This window comes from Toxotes jaculatrix, chromosome 10 (assembly GCF_017976425.1).
Source record: "Toxotes jaculatrix isolate fToxJac2 chromosome 10, fToxJac2.pri, whole genome shotgun sequence".
In the NCBI taxonomy this organism is placed as follows: domain Eukaryota; kingdom Metazoa; phylum Chordata; class Actinopteri; family Toxotidae; genus Toxotes; species Toxotes jaculatrix.
In genome coordinates, this window is record NC_054403.1 from 11,648,563 (window position 1) to 11,668,360 (window position 19,798).

General features: G+C 41.5%; 3 protein-coding genes across 5 annotated transcripts; all 3 read right to left on the reverse strand.

Moving 5' to 3' along the window:
- Nucleotides 1-649: 649 nt before the first annotated feature.
- LOC121188988 (transforming growth factor beta activator LRRC32-like) lies at nt 650-3,661 on the reverse strand. The gene is made up of 2 exons (XM_041048959.1): nt 3,467-3,661; nt 650-3,290 (listed from the first exon to the last, which is right to left on the reverse strand). Exons 1-2 carry the CDS (start codon nt 3,659-3,661, stop codon nt 1,413-1,415), a joined length of 2,073 nt encoding a protein of 690 aa, XP_040904893.1. The 3' UTR covers nt 650-1,412.
- A 42-nt stretch (nt 3,662-3,703) lies between these two features.
- LOC121188989 (tumor necrosis factor ligand superfamily member 13B-like) lies at nt 3,704-6,470 on the reverse strand. Of its 2 annotated transcripts, XM_041048962.1 has the most exons (6): nt 6,232-6,435; nt 6,019-6,106; nt 5,837-5,893; nt 5,641-5,753; nt 5,400-5,550; nt 3,704-4,613 (listed from the first exon to the last, which is right to left on the reverse strand). In XM_041048962.1, exons 1-6 carry the CDS (start codon nt 6,415-6,417, stop codon nt 4,498-4,500), a joined length of 711 nt encoding a protein of 236 aa, XP_040904896.1. In that variant the 5' UTR covers nt 6,418-6,435; the 3' UTR covers nt 3,704-4,497. The 2 variants fall into 2 exon arrangements, with proteins under 2 accessions (XP_040904896.1, XP_040904895.1); XM_041048961.1 differs by having other exon boundaries at nt 5,400-5,753; nt 6,232-6,470.
- A 319-nt stretch (nt 6,471-6,789) lies between these two features.
- eda (ectodysplasin A) lies at nt 6,790-19,303 on the reverse strand. Of its 2 annotated transcripts, none has more exons than XM_041048174.1 (8): nt 18,829-19,303; nt 12,086-12,185; nt 10,062-10,100; nt 9,613-9,783; nt 9,210-9,244; nt 9,040-9,091; nt 8,290-8,414; nt 6,790-7,971 (listed from the first exon to the last, which is right to left on the reverse strand). In XM_041048174.1, exons 1-8 carry the CDS (start codon nt 19,183-19,185, stop codon nt 7,711-7,713), a joined length of 1,140 nt encoding a protein of 379 aa, XP_040904108.1. In that variant the 5' UTR covers nt 19,186-19,303; the 3' UTR covers nt 6,790-7,710. The 2 variants fall into 2 exon arrangements, with proteins under 2 accessions (XP_040904108.1, XP_040904110.1); XM_041048176.1 differs by having other exon boundaries at nt 8,284-8,414.
- Between the last annotated feature and the right edge of the window lie 495 nt (nt 19,304-19,798).

Sequence of the window (19,798 nt, forward strand, 5' to 3'; positions counted from 1 at the left end):
AGAATTGCAAAATGGCATTTTTCATCAGTTTAAAGGAGAAGGATGAGTCAATAGGTAGACAGTGAGAGAATTGCTCAACAGGATATCCTGCAACAGTAGTTTCTCTCTGGTGCACCCAAAGCTGCTTGCTCAGACTGTAATAATCAGATTATTTTTTTCATCTTTTCATTTCAGATGTATTTTTTTACTGCAACATATCATAGGGGTTTTGCTTTTTTTTTTTTTTTACCAGACAGTCCCCCACTCTATTATCTGTGGATCAGCAGTGTGGGATAAAATTCAAAGTATATTTATTCAGGTGCTCTTAGTTTAACCTCATGTTAATGATTATGTGTTACATAGAGCGGCCGTTTTGATTTGTATTTTTTTAAAAGTACGGGATCCAAATTCAGTCAGATTTATTGAATGAGAATGCACCGCACACTGAATGATAAGGGCCCTTCCAGTCAATATTTTATGACTTAGTGGGAGTCAAGCTGCTCAACTAAAAACAGAAATTCACAGAAATCAAAGTCCTTCCCCTCCGAACCTCAGTGATTTATTTTGCAGGTATAGAAATGGGGGATTCATATTCTAAAATAAAGACTGGCAACATGTTCTGGTTTTTAGGTACAGCATGTTTATTATGTACAGCATAACTCTTGCCACATTTACCACTGTATTTGATAACAGTCTCCCAGGGTCAGAGCCACATAAATTACACAATGCAAAACACAGACAGTTGCAGAGAGTGATACATATTAAAATGGATCTCGGATAAACTCTGTCAAATAAGAAATATGTATTTAAATGTTTTTAAAAAGATATGTTTATACAGAAACTCTCACGTGTTTTCTTATTGGCGTTGTATTAAATTTTTGAGGAGGTCAGTCTCAATTCTGGGAATGTTGTGCAAGGCTTTACCGACGTCATAAAAATTAGAGCCAAGGTTAAACTTTTAGTTGCAAACAAATTTCACATCATTTCACAATGAAGGATGGGCAAAAAAATTCTCTGCCTGATCAGTCATTTGGCACACAGTGTAACCAAACAGCTTGGGAGTTGATAAAGCCAATTCCTATCACAACATCTTAGCTACACAGGTCACACAGCGTGATACATGTCTGACAAACTTGTAATGTGATGTGCGAGTCACAAGGGAGAGCTTGAACAGAGTGAGAATAGATGCATCTGTGTGATAATGAAGCCATTACTGCATTTATTTCACTGAAAGTGTTAGTTTTTACAGCCTGAGCAGCCATTAAGCCGCACTTCTGTAAATGCGTCATGCAAGGTGAAACACACAGGAACTATGCTTCAGTTACCATAGTCTGCTCTCCAGTCTCTCACTGGCTGTATTTGGCTTTCTTACTTTATGTAACCTATATGTTAAGAAATGAACTGAATAAACCAAGGACAACAGATTTTAGATATCACACAATAAATGATCTTTGTGTGCAACACAGCTTCTTGGTGAATATGATGAAGACTGTTAATAGTACAAATACAAACAAAACAATGATGAACATTTGTCCGAAGTGAACTTCCTGGGCTTTTCTGCGAAACAAACAATACTCAGAAGAGCTTTTCACATACTCTGTCATCAAAATGTTGCTTTCACTTGTGAAACATTCAGTGTTACTGATATCAGGCAGTTTTATTTTCGACTCATTTAGGACTGTCAGCCATTTACTCTCACAGCAGTTAAAATAATTGCCACTAACATACATGAGATCAAGGTGTACAGATAGAGCCTGGATCAAAGAATGGTTGAAAGACACAAAATGATTATTTCTTAAATCTATTTCACTCAGAGGAGAGCAGCTTAAAGTGCTGGGTATGATATCAAGATGGTTGTTTGATAAGTTCAGCTGAGTTAATGCTGTCATACAGGGTAAAGACAGATCAGAGCTGCTCATGTTCATTTCACTGATAATCAAGGACTGGAGAGTCTTCTGCACACCCTCTAGTGCACTCACATGCATCACCATGTGTGAATTTCTTGAAAGATCGAGGGAAACCAACGAGGTTCCCTGAAATGTGTTTGGATGGAGTATCTTTATATTGTTTTCATTAAGACTGAGGTGTTTAAGAGTCTTTAACTGCCCGAAGGCAACACAGGATGTGTTGAGATTTATTTGCTGAATTGATTGAGAGTTTCTCAAATGGTCCATGAGAGCACAAGGCTGCACAGAATTTTCTTGTAGATTTAGTGTATCTATTTGTTGGAGTGCATTGAGAAAGAGCGGGGAAATATTTCCAAGTCCGTTGCTTTGCAAATCGAGGTGTTTTAAGGAGGGAAAGAAAAGCTGCCGACGGTCTCCTGAATCACTATAATTCCTAATATTCCAGATAATGCTCTGCAGACAGTTGTAACTGAAATTTAGTGTTTCTAAAGACGAGAGAAGGCTCAAAGTCTCCAGTGGGAAAGACCTGAAGTGGTTGTAGCTCAGGTCAATATAAATCAGTGGCATGTGCCTCCAGGTTGAATGCAGGTTATTTTTTCTAACTATTTTCTCATTTATAATCTCATTGTAAAGAGAATTGGCCTCTGATACCATTGTAGCTTCCGAATTTAAGGCACCAACCATGTTATTCTGTAAATAAAGATACCTCATACGATTCATCTTTGGGACAACTGGGAAATAAAGGAGTTTGTTGAAACTCAAATCAAGAATTTCAAGCCTGTACAACTGGTCATCCTCACGTGTAACAAAAAACTCCAGTGAATTTTGACTAAGATTTAGATATTTAAGTTGATGTAATTTAAAATCACAGATATGTGCAAGGTTATTTTTGGCCAAGTTTAGCATCTCTAATTGGCTCAATGGTTCAAACGTTCCCTGTTCTATCACCGATATCAGATTGTCATCAATAGTTATGGCCTTCAAACTTTTACTTTCTTTGAACAAGCTGTGTGAAAGTCTTGTCAATGCATTACCAGTCATCTTAAGTTGATCAAGAGAATATTTGTTTCGAAGGTACAGCTCCACCTCATCATCACTCAGACCATTCATTGATATGTCCAAACTCTTCAGTCTACTGATGGATTGGAGAGCTTTGCTGTTACTGCCAAGGTTGTTGTTCAGTGCATTTCTGGACAAATTCAGCTCTTCAAGTTGAGCCAGGTTTTCAAAAGCCCCCTCGGAGATGAGATCCAGCTGGTTGGAGCTCAGGTCCAGCTGCTCCAAGTATGGCAAAACAAGTGTGTGCAACTGTCTGATGAAGTTATTGGACAGGTCTAGTCTTCTGAGGCTTATATCCAAATCCAGAGGGACAGAAAAGAGGTTCTGGTTGTTCCAGGACTGCTCCTTGAAATGAAAGGAACATTAATCATAATCAGAAGGCAAACCATGGAAACCAAAGTCAAACAACCTTAACAGTTTCTAAGATCTCATACCAGCAAAAGTGCAACTTTACTAAAACAAATGAATGAATTACAATGATTTTACACTGTTTACATTTAAATTACTCATCTTGAGCCTACCTTTGGATCATCATGTGTCAGTCCAGTTATATAAATGTCATGGCTGAATGACCAGACTAGCAGGAGATTAGAGAACATATGTCTGACCATTCTCCCTCTGCTGCTGCTTCTGCTGCTGTTAAACTGCACAGTATCACTACTGTTGTCAGAGCTCATATACACACTCACACACACCCTCTTATAGCCATGCTTCATAAAAAAAAAAAAGGGAGAGAGAAAACAGCTGTGGACACCGGATAGACACTGTGGATACTATATTTAGAGAATAAAGATTTGACCACTGATACATCACTTTCTATAAAGCTTTGGAAAACTTCAGAGTAAGGACTTTATCATTTGGATACAAACAGTTTTTTTTGGAGAAAAGTTGTCATATGTCTGTGTTAAATGTAGTCCATTACACAGATAAATACTTTTAGAATTAGTTAGGAACTGAAACATCAATTGAGAATTTGTTTGCACAAAGGCATATTATCCCATTTATTAGAACATTAATTTTTATCATGATATATTAAAGCATTTACAGTATAGAGGAGTTGCATGTCAACCAGGAAAAACACCTCCTGAGCGATATAAATTTATACCTTTGTTTGTTCCTGACATAGTCTTAGGAAAACGGAAGCCATTCAAAAATAGATGAGAGGAACAAATAAACAGGCAGCGCGGAGGTGGAGCTGGAGGGAAGCCCCCAGCAAGGTATAAAGAGACATGCAAAAATAGACTGATGAAAGGAGGCACACATAAACAATGCAAAGGGACAGGCTCAGGTGGACTACCTTAAAGTCACACTCGAAAGCTTTAAGGTCAAAACATTTTAAAAAGAACTGTTTTCAGAAAAACTGACAGATGAAATGGGCAGTTCATTCAAAAAGCTCATTATATATTTTCCTGAGATTAACAACAGGTTCCAACATAGTCTTCCTGCTGCTGTCACTCAGTCCTTTATCAGCATCCCCTCACACTGCTCAGTGTCAGCTTCACACTTCCTGCAACAACGAGCTGCATAGTTATCGTCTTCTTTCTGTCTTGTCTCAGTTTAGCTGTATGACACCAAAAAAGGTTGAGTCTGCGTCCATTGAGATGAGGGCTTGGGGCCTGTCTGGGATCACCAGCTCCAGCTCATCGTCCTGATGCAGCTGCACGACACCTGTAACAGACACATACTGGTGAAACAGATGATCACAGAGGAAATACAAAGTTGGTGAAATCGAAGAGAGTAAGTGTGTTAGTAGGGAGTTTTTAGTGCTTCTTGGCGTGGACTCTATAGTCTATGGAGCTCTGCTGAAGGGATAAAAACTCACATTATTCCAAAGACATGCATCTTTTCAGTGTCTTAAGAAAACTGGTGTAGAGTGATGCAGTCCAAGCTTTCATTCGTGATTTTCCTTCAATTTGTCAATTGCCTGTGGGTCATTATTGAAAGACAGTTGTTTCAACCCTACACAAGGGCAGGCAATGCTGTTTAGGTTAGAGGAATAGTTTTAGATTTTGGGAATAATGTTTGTGTGCTTTCTTGCCAAGCGTGAGATGAGAAGACTGATACCGCTCTTTTGTCGGTAAGGTGACTCTGAAGGTGCAGCCAGGGGCCGGTTAGCTTAGCTTAGCATAAAACTTATTTCTTTGTCTTGGCTTTAGACTCCAGGAAGTCATTGCTCCAGCCCCAGAAATAGTCTATTACAACCATGTGTTGTTTTTAGACTTAGATTTTGGGTTTTTTTTTTTCAAAATAAAGAAATGAGAAATATAAAAGTATGTGGATTTCGTTAGCTTTGGTCAGGAGGTTAGAGCTAACCTCCTGTTTCCAGCCTTGAGTGCTATGCTAAGCTAATCCACTGCTGGCAAGAAAGCAAATTAGCACATATCTGAAAATACTTTTTTTTTTTTTTTTTCAATAAGAAGCTACAATGCAGAGCAGCAGTAGTGCCTCACTGACCTGCAGTGTAGCATGTGAGCTGGAGCATGGGAGTTGCATCAGTCATCGCTTGCAGGCAGCGCAAGAGCTCTGTTGATGTTGTCTCTGCATTAGAGGAGCCCCAACTTCGAATAACATGACCCATAACTGTGCTGGGGCTTATGAACAAAACCTGAGAATTAAGCAGAACATTAGCTGAAAAGCTGGAACAAATCAGATGTAATATCAACTTAGTTATGCTTGAGTTACAGTGACACAATACTTGTCCAAACACCAAGTAATAACCATCTTCTTGGACAACAATTCTGTTTTCCTTTTGTGAAATTGCATTTCCTTGCCGCACAGAAACAGTCCAAGGGATCACTGTTATATTTCCTGTGGGAAAAGGCAAGATATACTTATTCAAAATAATGGCAGACAATGCAATGCTAAAGCCAAAGACCTGAATTTAGTTTTACCTCTCTTGTCTAGCTGTTGGTTAGTGTTAGCAGTGAACTGCAGGAATGATGTTGGAGCTGGCAAGAGGAGGAAATAAACATTATACTTTAATTTTATTAACTTAGCATATACTGTTTATGGTCTCACTACTAGATTAGACCGTAACTAATGGACACATTTTCAGTTCTCAGCTCCAACCCACCTCTGCAGCTGCCTTGTTCCCGTTTTACTCTCCTAGAAGACATCTTCAGAGAACTGTGAGCTTTTTGGAAAGTACTTCGCTTAATGTCCTATGAGAAAACAAAGCATTAAGAGGAAATTTATTATCGCAGCGCTATCTGAATACTCACTAATGGCATAAATCTCAGTAGTACAATGTCCAAGATGACTCCATCCTACATAATCAGTGACATACCTCCCTTGTTTTAGACATCTTGGCCATTTTCCCATTGACTCCCTCAGAACGTGGCTGATTTAATTGTAGAATTAGGTCCCCTTGGAGTTTTCGAAAATCATTTTCTAAAACACTGGCTCTGTGCACCAGGAAAAGACTAAGACAAAACATAAATGCCGTTAGAGATAATAAAGCATTGTAAAGCATACTGAGACTTGCAGACTAGATGTCCTCAAGTTACTCAAATGGGTGAGGTCACGCATCAGTTAACCCCGGAAATCTAAATGTTCAGTTTCAAAATTTGTTTCTAAATGAGGAACTATCTCCTCTCTGCCTCTCAAGATGGAATTCATTTAGATTGTAAGAAGATTATGGCCAAATTGCACTGTATTGTGAAACTTGCAGTCAAAGTACGAGCCACGTTTTAATAAAGACAAAGCCCTCACTCAAAGAACATCATTTGTTCTTGTCAGTACTTGTGCCAGTGGAGTCCAATACGAAAGACAAGTTTTGACCTTTTAAATCAATACCACTGGCTGCACAAACACAAAAGACAGACAAATGCATTTAGACAGAAAATGAAACATTTTAATCCATCAATCAACTCCATTTACAAAAGTATATCCCATTTTATATACAATATGTACAGAGACGTATAAACAACTATCATTTTTCCACATGGATTCATTCATTTGGTAACTAAACAATAGCACTGTAACAAAACATATCACTGATATTCTGCAGGGATGCTGTAGTGCAAATGTGCGCAAAATATATAGTGCTGTTGCTCTGTGAATACCTTATAACTCCAGTTTTAATGGATTTTCTCAGCTTTGCATAGATACCTTGATACTTGCTTTCAACACTTATATGATTTTTAAAAATCATTTTTATAACCCAGGGGGATGTGGAGCTTTAAACCCCTTGTTAAACCACTCACACATAACTGTTAATATAATTAAATTAATTAAAAAGTCCACGTATACAAACTGCAAATAAAACATTTCAAATAGCTGTTTTTTTTTTTTTTTGGAGATACAAGATTATCATTCAACAGCACTTAAAAGTATGTAAATATTAAGTATCTGTCAGCGCAGTGTCCTTCCTTGTTATAAAGAGAGATGATGTCTGTGTTGACACATAATAGTGACTATAAATAGAAACTTTTGTTTGATGAGGGCATTCGGGCTCATCAAGGCTGATCTCTTTACACAGAATCAATGTAAGGGGAGGCATGACAGTCTATACTGTCCTTTTTAATACAGAGCTGTGAAAGGGAACAGAAGTCACCCAGGGCCTTCCTCAACTTTGATAACCTAGAGGATTTAAGTGCCCTCTAAACAGGGGCAAGACTCGGGCAAGAAGTTGCTTCTAAAAACAGATCTAATCAATTCATAAATCCTAGATCAGACAGGACGAGAAGACAGTTTGACTGTGGACTGATTTGACTGTTGAGAGCAACTTTTTCATTTCTGTAGAGGCCTGGTGGCTGTGTAGTTATCAGTTCTGTCCAGCAGATGGAGCCTCTCCAAGTCTGACACTTCCCAGGAAGGTGGTGTGGTTGGTCATACTGATGAGTGTGTCCTCATACACTATGCGTATGGAAATCCTCTGGCCGGCGCGAAGCAGGCTCACCCCAGCCGTGTAGCAGGTGTTGAACTTGCGCTGGCCCGTCTCGATGCTGCAGGTGCAGCGGAGGAACGGGTTGGAGTCCACCATCACCTCGTAGCTGGCAATGTCGGTGAAGTTGAGGTAGTACACCTGGTGGACAGGGGGAGACATAAAATTCACAACAGACTGAGAGGGGTAGTCAAAACAAGTCCACATAATATTTAAGAGCTTATTTAAAAGCTGAAACAGCTGGAATATCAGAGTGGCCAACAAGGGTTTGAGTTATAGAGCTTCACATTCAGCCACAGGGAGAGGGGAAAAAGAAATATGTCACATAATATAACTCAAAACATTTATGACTAAGCAAAGCAAGCAGGCTTTTAAGCTTAACAGCAGAACAACTGCCAGTTCTTTTGACTCAAAACTGTAAATTTTAAGAGTTACGTCAAGGACCGTACTCACTTCTACCTGACTATATATGAAGTAGACACCGTCCAAGAGCACCTCTAGCTCTCCAGAGCGAGGGTGCATTTTAAACACACGGTGATGGATGGACACCATCTTCCAGTTCCTAAGGATGCCTTCAGACAGATCTAAACATGTCACAACAAACAAACAAGAGGCAAATGGTCAACATAAACAGCTTTCGGCAGGGTTTAACTACAACCAGAGCTCAGCACTGACAGAAAATATAAACCTCCTAATGATGCTTACACTCCTCTTACACTGACTGACTGATGCGGAATAACCCAAATTCGCTGGCATGCGAGGCTGCTGCTCCTGACCTGAGTTAACACGGGCCTGACTTATAATATAAGCCTATAACTGTTTGCTAATCCTCTAATAGCTATAGGATTACATTAGGGTTACTATAATCTTACATAATCTTTTAGTAAATATTGGTGGCAACATTCAGCCCTCTAAACCATAAAGTCTTCTGTAGATGATGGCATTAACTTTCCATAAGGCCACCAAATAAAGAAAAGAATATCTGGCACACTGAGTCTCTGGTGTAAACATTTTTAAATCAACCAAATGTCACCAACCCACAGCGCCTATATTTATTCTGGTGTAATTCTGAGGTTTTGCAGGCATGTGTATCAGTACGCTTGCGGATCCCGTTCTTTGACAAAGGGCACTGACAGGGAATAAAAATGTTTATTGTTCTGTGTCAAACACAGTGGTGTAACTACAACTGAGCATAGACAGAAAACCCACCTTCTCTCACTTGAATGGTTGTTTCCTGCCCTTGCAAATGAACCACCGCAGGCTGAAAAACAAAGATCTCTGGTGACTAATCTGGACACATCGCAGAACAGAAGAACGGCTGTTTCATCAGGGATTTTTTATGGGATAAAATTGAATTTCAAATAGGTGACATAGTCTACCTGGAATTCCTTTGTTTTCGTCTTATCGAGGACCCCTGCAACAATAAGAGAGACACAGAGAATATAATTCTGGCCTTCACCGCGGCTGAGGAACAAAGAAGAAATGAAGACTGAAAAAAACCCCAAAACAAACAGTGACATAGTTTGAAGATAGATCACTGCTATTCCACAAAATGTTTGACATCCTGCATCAGGAACTCTCACTGCGCAGACAATGAGTTCATCGATTTCGACAGCCCAAGCCCCCTTCTAGTGTGGGAATATGTCTACATGCAGGAAAATACTGTAATCTAAGAACAAATCTCTGAGCTTGTGGGTGTTTTCAAGATCTTTGGCTTGAGTCCAGGTTATCTCAGCATGTTACCGTGTCATTTCTATTTTAAGATTTAAACTTTAAGTATACCTGCTGGACCTTGGGCGCCCGGAGGTCCCTGTGGCCCGGGAGGTCCAGGGGGTCCCGCAGGCCCCACACCGATGTTTCCCGGAATACCGGGGATTCCAGGGATGCCCGGTGGCCCCGGTGGGCCCTGGGGACCAGGGGGACCAGGCGGGCCCGGCACTGGCCTTTTCTTCCCTGTTAAAGAGAGAAAGCAAAATGGTTGGCAAACTAAACAAACTGAGCAGGTTAATCTTCTGACTGTAAATTCTGATATGAAGAGCAAGAGAGACAAGAGTAATGTCTGGATTCTTTTAGTACAGACACACTCAAATACTGAAGTCTTGTCATTCACTTTAAGCAAATGTTATTGGATTTCATACGACATATCAAGAACACTCCCACAAAGAAGACAGCAGGTAGCAGTCTAAACCAATGACACATAAAACTGAAATTTAGGCTGAATTTTGAATCACCTTTTTTCTTCTCTTTCCTTTTCTCCTTTCCAGTCGATTCTGTAAGAAACAAAAACAGTGTGATTAAGCTTGAAATGGTCTCCTGAACAATTATTATCTCAGATAACATCTCCAGTATCCAGCTCATTCCGTGTAGGTATCCTAAATAGGCTAAAATAACAGATTCAGATGTTGTGCGCCGAACACTGGAGTGGAGGTATGTCAGTCTGTGGTATCTTCTAGTGTAGTAATTTGTAAGTGTGGTTTCACCTCCTCTGTATGAACAAGTGCCTTAAGCATTCACAGGCAGTGGAACTGGAGAAGATCATTAGAGAGATACTTTATCCTGCCAAAATCCTTTTCTTTGAATTAAGCCCAGATGGAGAATGCAGATGAAAGTGTGTGTACATGTGTGTGTGGGCATATGTTTGTGTGTGTGTGTGTGTGTGTCTCCCCTTTAAAACCATGTGTATGTGTGTGCATGCATGGATGTTGGTGGGGCATCTATGTCAGTGCTTGAAAGACAAAATACACTTAGTGTGCTGCTGCGTGTGTGTTTGTATGTGTGTGTGTGTGTGTGTGTGTGTGTATGCTCCGTGTGCAGCTGAAGAATCCTTTTCAAAAAGCCGTCTCGCTGTTCTTGTGTTTACCATGTCATTACAACTACAAAGGCCATTTAACCTTAAAACCTCACAGTTTGAGTCCCCCTCAAACATATGGCCAGTGTTTCTCCTCTGGCTAAATGACTGGATGCATCCGCATAGATTTCTCTTAACGAGCAGCCCTATCTGGAATCTGGTGCCCGTTAGGAGTGCCGAGAACGCACACACACGTGCAAGCACACGACACACACACACACACACACACAAAAACACACATCTAAGGCTGAGATTACAAAAGCCTTTGTCTGTGCGCTGAGTGCAGAGGAGAGACCTGGGAATGATTAGTGTTTAGAGGCTCGGGACTTTACTGATTTATGTAGAAAGTCTCAAAGGTGAGTTTTTTCTTCTAATTTAAACACAATCACTAAACTTCCCCCCAAGTATTCAGTGTCACGCCACAGACATTGGAATGCCTTGTGATCATGCTGCACTTGTTGCACTCAGACATGAAACTTCAAAGGCTTTGCTTTTTTATTTGCATAGCTCGCATTCTAAACAAAAACTACAAAAGCAAATTCAGACATATTGGCCATATGGTTTTCTGCAGAGCTATTGATTACGATAAATCAATTTGCAGGAATTAATGAAAGCCATCAAAGTCTCAGATGATAACCCAGATGTCCACCTGGTTCTCTAAAATGACTCCATGTTCTCAAAAGTGATCATTTTTTTGTCTTATTTTCCAACAGTTCAGGCCTGACCAATAACACAGTTGGATTCCAAAGCCTTAATCTACTTAGTTGACAGATACAAAAGATATTTCGGGGACCTGATATTATTTTGAGATGGGGGAAATCAACGCGGGCTTCGCTGTCTGTTTCAAATTGGTGAAACCCTCCCAAACTCCTTGTTGTCCTTGTTTGCAATCCAAGTAATAATCAGTCCCATTCCATTTAATCTCTTGCTCTATAAAGTCAGCAACATTATGTGGTGGAGCTGCTTTGTTAAGTAAGCACAGAGCAGTAAAAAAAAAAAAAAAAAAGAAAAAAAAGAAATCAATTCCACAAAAAAGTGAGAAGCCATTAACAAACTGTTTTCAAAATTTAACAGTCTTAAGCCCACCATAAGCCTGTTATTTACACTGTACTGAATCTCTTCCAAACAAGCAAGAGTTACAGAAACCATTACCCAACAGATGACCAGACCGTTGCCAAATACATGTCCAGAAAACTGACTGATGCAGGTGCACCAGAGAGCATAGTTTGTGTTTTTTTTTGCCATTTAATGTACTGAATCTGAAGTTAAAGCCTGAAAAATATAGACTGGGGGGGAAGCGTATGTATCAAAAGAAGCCTGTGTCAAGATGTGAGGATAAAAGACAGTACATGATGATAAATCAAAAAAAAAAAAAAAAGCAAAACAGGAAAAAAAAACTGCCTGTACCTGTCTCTGGCTGTTTGCCGGGACTCCTTTTCGCTCGTTGAGTTATGCCCCTGTTATCCTGTGTGGCATGAAAGTCGCTATTTCTGTGCAGTAACCTCTCCTGGTGAAAAACAAAAGACAATATTAATGTAGTATGGAAAATTTCCAGAGCAGAAAATTCAAGAGTGATTGGTCACTTTGAACCCAGAGACTCTCCTCAGATTATTAATACCAGTCCAGACCTCCTTACATCGATTCCATGAAGCAAACAAAAGCAATGAACGATACAAGTTTTTTTGAGAGCGAAACCCATGTTACAAGTGGCCTTTCTATTCTTGGGGTATAGTGTTTGCACAGAGACAACTTGGGGCATTTGAAAAGATGTGAGACACTGTCAGCCAGCATATTCATTTGTGGCCAAGTCATTGTCTGTCCCATTGGGGCTGTAACCTATCCTGTAACCCAAGTCACTTTTGTCTGTGTTTCTGCCGTTTGAGACAGTCACCTGGACACGACTGCTCTAAAATTCACCTTTTTATACAAAAGGAGGACATGAATTGCGGTTAATCTGAGAGCAGTACCCATTCACATGGCACCTGGTCCCAACCCTATTCAGAGGTAGCATGAATAAGCTAAAAACAACAGAGTCAAAGAAAAGGATCTGATGGAGCTGGTCTGAGGTCATCCCTAAAAACAGGAAAAGCTATGCTACAGTGGTGGGGTGTTCCCATGGGTGAGTGAGTGGCGGGACAAACCGCATGCCTGTGTTCTTATGTGACTGGTTCTGGTTGACCTACATTCACGTGAACTCTGTAGGACGTGCTGACCCTACTGTAGCACGCTTGAGACGTGACCGGCTCTGACAACAAAATGTTTCGCACTAAGGCTTCAGATTTTAAAAACGCAGATTGTTCAAAGTCGCCTTCTCTTAGAACAAGCCAGTTTGTGATTACATCTTTGGAGGATTCCCAGAACCCGATAGACAAAGAAACCCGGCACCGGGAAACACAACAAGACCACCCAAAGCCTTCTTTTCGTCGGGCCTCGCAATATACGAGATCGCTTTCGGTCACACTTTGGAGTGTCAGGATAAATAATGGTAAGAGTTCGAGGTATAAAGGCTCTCAATGGCTGAGGACAGACGACCAGACAGCTTGTATTGTGCCGGACATCTGCTTGGAGTTTGCATAACTGAAATCTACAAAGCAGTGACACGTGCAGCACCTTAGCGTGGATGAAAAGATAATAAATAACGATGTATCATCTAGTTTTTCTGCTACGAATGAATCAGACACGCTTACTGACAGACACTTTGACCTCGCTTTTTCCACGGGGGTTTCTCCTAGTTGGGCACACGAGATGATATATTCCATGTTTCCATCTGTGACGCTCAAGTAAACATAGTTGTTAAACTCCCCCCGGATGGCAAGAAATCTCCTTCTCCTGAAAGCAGCGTGAACTCCCAGTGCCTCTTTGTGTGGTTTTCCAGCAGAGCCACTGAAAGACCATCAGAAGACAGACAAGAAAAGTTATGTTTCTAGTTTCTTCTATACCTCGTCTCAGATGTGGGAACTCCCCCCTGCAGTGAAGGATGAGCTGTATCATGTCAAATCCCCCTCCACCCCACTGGCTGTGTTGGGCAAGCTCAAAGTAGTTAATGTCTACAACCCTGACCAGCTGCCAGCCATGTCTGACCTTATAAGCACGGGAATTCCAGCCTGATGGAGGAGTATGTGTTGGAACGGTTTATCGACACACAGACCTCCAGATGTTCCCGCGAGCAGCGACGTTCGCTGTTCATTTGGTGCGCAGGTGTCTCCACATCTCCTCTCCAGCTGTTGGCATATAGGGGCCTTTTACTTCTCAAAGGATTCTGGGTGTATGTTCAGGCATATGGCATTACACTTTCGTCTGTTCTGACAGCCAAACATGATTCAACAGCCAATTTCTGGCCCGAGATTAAGCTCCAGCAGAACGACAAAAAACAAACAAGCAATCTGCTAGGCTACTACCAAAGCGGTGCGGCTGGTGTTTTAGATGAAGGCAACAAAGTGACTAAAAAAAAGAAAAAACTTATTCCATTATACGACTATGAGAAATGGTTTTGCGCCTTTGCTTGCTTCATTTCACTTCATTACAACATTTACAGCCTTCATACCCTTCAAAGGCACGCAGAGTTACAGTAAATCAGGATGACAATGTGTTGGTATGTATGCCAAGTGCCAACTATTGAGTAAACCATTCTTTTTCAGCACAAGGGAAAAAATGCTATTAATTAGAGGGCTTTCAAATCTTCAAAGCGTGGGGGGTGCTGTTGCGCTCAGAGGACACGATTCCCTGTTGCTTCGCGAGGATATGACTAAAATTCAGTCACCCCAGGGATGTGCAATTTTCTGATCCCAAGACCTCTCTTTGCCCTATTAACACTTACAAACGGCTTGTAGTTCTACCCATTTCTGCACTTATACTACCGAAATTCCCTGACATTCATGACATTTCAAGCTGATTATGGTAATAAAAAGCTGCTGCTTGTGTATTTTTAAACCACCGCGCCTTCAGTCGTGCCTCTAGCTCACATTTTCTCCACAAATACAGACATTTGTGGTTGCAGTAATGTCTCTAATTTTCACTGCTCGTCCAAGATCTCACAAAATTGTGGTTGAGAATGTGAGGTTACAAAAGTTGAGGAGGTGAAACTCAGGGCTGGTGGCTGAGGGTGCCAGATGCAGGCTGGGTGCCCATCACCGCTGTACAGGCATTACTAACATAAATGGCATGCATACTGTTTGAGGACTGAAGGCTCATAATAATCCAGTGATTCACACTCCTGGATCGAATGACGGCGTGTTTTCCTCTTAAATATCACCAGAAAGGAGTGTCCCTACCCCAGCCAATATCAGACACTGCTCTCTGGAAGGCCATGTGTTTTAAACCATAACTTGGGTAATTTAATAACAGCACCCATAGATTGTCATCTAAAAAGCTGTGGAGCTCAACCTAAGGGAAATGTTGCCTGTCAGCAGCCAGTCACATTTCAGATTGTTGCAACACTTGCTGGCAAAGTGATGCCGAGCTGACTGCCGTGAATGCCTTGAGAATTTATTATTTTGGTACATGTTTGTGACTCTGGACTTAATCTTTACTGGGCGTCTACTTCATCTGTCTGTCAAGACAATTCAGTCTTATATGGAAAAGTTTGCAGCCTCTTGTCTCTGATGTTTCTGCCTCCTTTGCCTTTTATGCTTTTATGACACTTGTGTCCATACTGATTAATCCCTGATCTGTAGGCTCGCTCTATCCGTACACACGATACTGCTGTGTTAACTAATCGTGCACTGGTCACAATTAAAGTAGATGTGGGTGACAGCCCACCCCGGCACCCCAGAGCATGTACGCTGCTGAGGACTTTGAGTCCCATCAAACTGACTTTTTTAATAGCCGCTAACTAGACTCCAGATGTTTCAGCATCTGTTCTTTGAGCGACTTTGAAGGCATACATCAGAGGAGAAAATTATTTCATATAATGGTTCTAAGAAAAATGTTAGGCTCCAGAATAAAAACGCGATCTGAGCTAACACGATTCTGCGGATTGATTTTTATTATGTTTTACTTGCTGAGGTCGGGTCGACTGCGAGTGACACTCTTATACAGTCATGCCCTGCATCACACCCGTACCTCGCACTATAGAGCAACACACACACACCTGGAAGAGGCTTTTTTTTTTTTACTGTTGGGAACTGCGCAGATCTGCTGGACAGCTGGGATTTACTGCCTTGCTCAAGGGCATACCAACTGTGACTGTTGAGGGGACGACTGTTTGTTCACTTCCCAGCTCCAGATCATCTGCTCTCATTAAGAAGCAACTACAAGGATCTGGAAAAAAAGTGGGAGATGTTAAGTGGTACATAATGTTTAACTGCATGTCAGAAGTGAGTGAATGTCTCCAGCAAAGATCTCACCAAACTGTTACTATTTTCTCCTGTTTTTATTGTATCCTGTTACAGTGAGTATTATTGCCAGGAAAATCTCCGAAGATCTATAAACCTCTCAAGTGCCCGTTTAACGGATACCAGCGCAATATTGTTTCTATTTCTGGTCTTAGATCTGAGGAAAGATAAAATAAAGTTTTATAGACATCCTGTCAGGTATAGATGGCTCAAATTGTGTTAGACTGTTACAAATTTGGTTTGACAGCATTTGCTGTTCTGTCTTACTTTCTTTATTTGCCTCACATCACCCCACACAAACCAGGTTACAGGCAGTACCTCCACTGTTCACAGAGAGATTCTGGAAACTGATTAGAGAGACTTGTAGTGTTACAGCTTAGACAGCCTAGATCCTTATTTGGGGGTTTAGCCACAATCACTTCCTTCACTTCAGGTGTATATCTATAAATTCTGCCAACTGTCAGTACAAAATAAAATGGCCTTAACTACACCGCTTCAGTGGAAGACTGTAAAACAAGTGACGGGAGGTGGCTGAAGTCCAACGGGAAAAAATGGGATTTAAATCTGATCAAAAAATAAAACAATAAAAAACTAAACTTTAATATCACTAAACTAAAACTAAATTTGCCTCCAGAATAAACACGGGAGTGTTTTTTTTTTGCATAATAAACATATACATTAAAACATTAACAACTTTAAACAAAACACCTTTGCTTCTATCGATGAGAAGTCCTGATATTTACAACTTCAAACTCATTTCAAGTTTTTTTTTTCCCAGTTAAAAGAACCTTTATCCTTATGCCTAATATCAACTGCGCAAAAGTTCTCTTTCCCTTCCACTTGACTCAAGAAGCTGCTAATCAAGACAGTTATGCCAAAAAAAATCTGGTTTTCCATTGGGTGCACTTTTTACCAAAGGTTGATTTACGTCCACCACTGACCAGCCCAGCTGAAAAACTATCTTAGAGACACTAAATTTGGTGTGCAAAGCTGTTTCCACAGGATGAGTAACCACACCACATGTATTTTTCAAATTAAAATTCAACCACAAATCGGAATGAGTCCATTTGAACAGACGTTACACACCGATATACTGGTATTACATGAGGACAAAGCCTATGCACTCTTGCTTATGTCAGATGTGTGTCTGTATGGCTTGTAAATTTGTTCCTATATGTGACTGTGTTTGCTCTTGGCTTGTTTTCGAGGGAGACTTTTCATGCTCTGTTACACTTGTCTGTATACCTGCACATCGCGTCGAATTTCACTGATGCTGCTGAAGTGCCTTTGATGGAGACTTGTGTGAAAAATCCAATAAACAATTTTTAGCTCTACAAAAGGGATTCTTCAAAGGAAACGTCTGAAAAGCTAACAAGTGCGGCCGCTGCGTCCAAATGCCACATGCTCCTGTTTCTCCAACTATGTAAACTGTGGGATGTGTAATCAGAGTTGTTTAATGCAGACATCTGGCAAGGACAGCATCACAGCGCTGTTAAATATTTACAGCTGGGCTACAGTCTTTCACCTCATGAAGCGTCACCATCTGGGTTGAATACCAGGCCCATCTCACTCGGCTCTAACCAGGGAAACCACTACTATCTAAAATAAGCTTAGCAAAGGATACACTGAGGGCTAAATGAATAGGCTGAGCTTCCCACTTGTGAAAGGAAAATGTTACAGGGCAAGCCCCAATATTGGCAATGGATCTTGAAAAAAAAAAAACTTTCCTACAAAGAAATAAATGCCACCCCATCATAGATAATCTGAATTCCTCTGTGTAAAGTTGATGGTTCCACACAACTACATGTCCAAGATCATTTTCTCTACAAAAAAAAAAAAAGGGTTACACAACCGTCGACATATGAGCTAATTGAGAGAGCGATGTAAAGCTGAGACCTACACTTTGGTCCCTTTGTACTGATGAAATTAGGGAGTGTGTGGTGGCGGTGGCGGTGGTGGTGGTGGGGCTGTTGCCAAAGCCACAGACAACACAATGAACATTCAATCAGCCCACTGCCAGAAAAGAAAACACATGTGAGACGAGGCTGGCTCTGCTCCAAGTACCAACTGCCCCATCTAAGTCCTGATGAATTTACATCAGCCCTTGGGCTTTGCACCTGCTGGTGATCCAGTTAATTTTCCGTCCACCTGCTCCAGCACATTGACTGACCCGTCCCTGAGAATCCAGCTGGGCAGCCTGCCTAAGTTTTGAGCATCCACCTCTGTCTGCTTGGGGGGGGGGGCTCTGGAGACAAGACAAATTGGGTTAAATGTGATTTGATTAAAGAAAAATAAAGCCATTTTAGAAGTAAATGAGTTAACTGGGGGATTTTTTTCTTTCCTTCTTTTTTTTTTTTTTATCAACAGCACTTTCTTGTTTCATGATGGTAAAATTTAGAGCATACTTCCCTGACTTCCTTGATATGCCACCCCTCCTCCCTCGGATGTGTTTACCTCAACATTGGCCAGGTGACAGACTTAAAGCTTATACCTTTGTGCATCTTTGTCCAAGAGGCTGAATCACGCACACACGTACACACACACGGGAGCGCTAACTCAAAACATATTTGTGTGCAAACGGAGCTGGCAAAACTTCGTGACAGGCTACTGTAAAATAAGTTGCCCAGAAACATGCCATAACAGGGCAGACACAAAACCTGACACCGTGATACGGGAACAGGAGGACTGAACTGGAGGTGAATGAACACGAACTGCCTCCGTGTGAGGAATGAGAACAATGTTGAGTTGAAGAAGTTGCTGCGGCTCTGTGCAATATTTTTTTTTTTTTTTTTTTAACTTTAAGCTGGATGTTTTTACCTCATGTCCCTCTCCGCCGCGGTTGTTGCTGCTGCTGCTGGTGGTGGTGCTGCTGCTGCTGCCGGAGTCCAGTCGCGGGTGGCCGGGCGAGAGCACCGCCGCCGGGTCAGCCAGGTCACTCCCCGCAAGTGTCAACATGGAGTCCCGCTTCTGGTGGATAATTTCCCTTTTGACTTCGGACCGCAGGTCCAAATAGCAGACGAGGGTGACAGCGTGCAGAGACAGCGACAGCAGGAATAATCCCAGGAAGACGACACTGCTGCTCCGACTCCTGCACTTCTTGTTGCACGTGCAGGGAGCCGCTCTGGGCATCACTTTGTCCGGGAAATCGTCCGCGGGTGAACCATCGCATGCCATTATCGGACGGAGCGCGAGTCAGATGCTCTTTATCTCGGCATAATCAGCTCGTTTGTCTCGCGCGGGCCGCGGCTATTCATTAACGTGGAGACTCATAGGTGCAGCAGTAGCAGGTCGGCGCAAACTTCTTCGAGTATCTGTAGTAACAATGGAGACCCGCCTACCTCCTCTGTGATTGGTCCAGGACAATTACGAGCTTAGGCGATCCGGGCCAGAGGTTGGAGGGGGCTGGATGCACCCAGGTGCAGTAGTTGAGCGACACCTAATGGACAAAGTGCGCTGCTGCAACGCTTGCTTAGATGATGATAATGAGAGGATGTTGCGAGATATTTCCCCTCTTTATGTCTGTTTGTTGTTCATAGTGTTGTGTGATTATTACTCAGCACACTGAGGCAGGAAAACACATTTCGTGACCTTCTTCGGTAATTTATTTTCTGTTATGTGAGTGTGAATGGGAAGGGGTGGTCACTTATGTAATGTACATTGTTTATGCATGCGTTTTATGTGTTTTAGGTTTTGGACATGCCATTTTTCAAGGGTGTGCTTTGTTTGGAACTTTGTTTTGTCGTGTGGGTGGCACATGGGTGGTGGCGCATGAAGTGGTGGTCCTCTC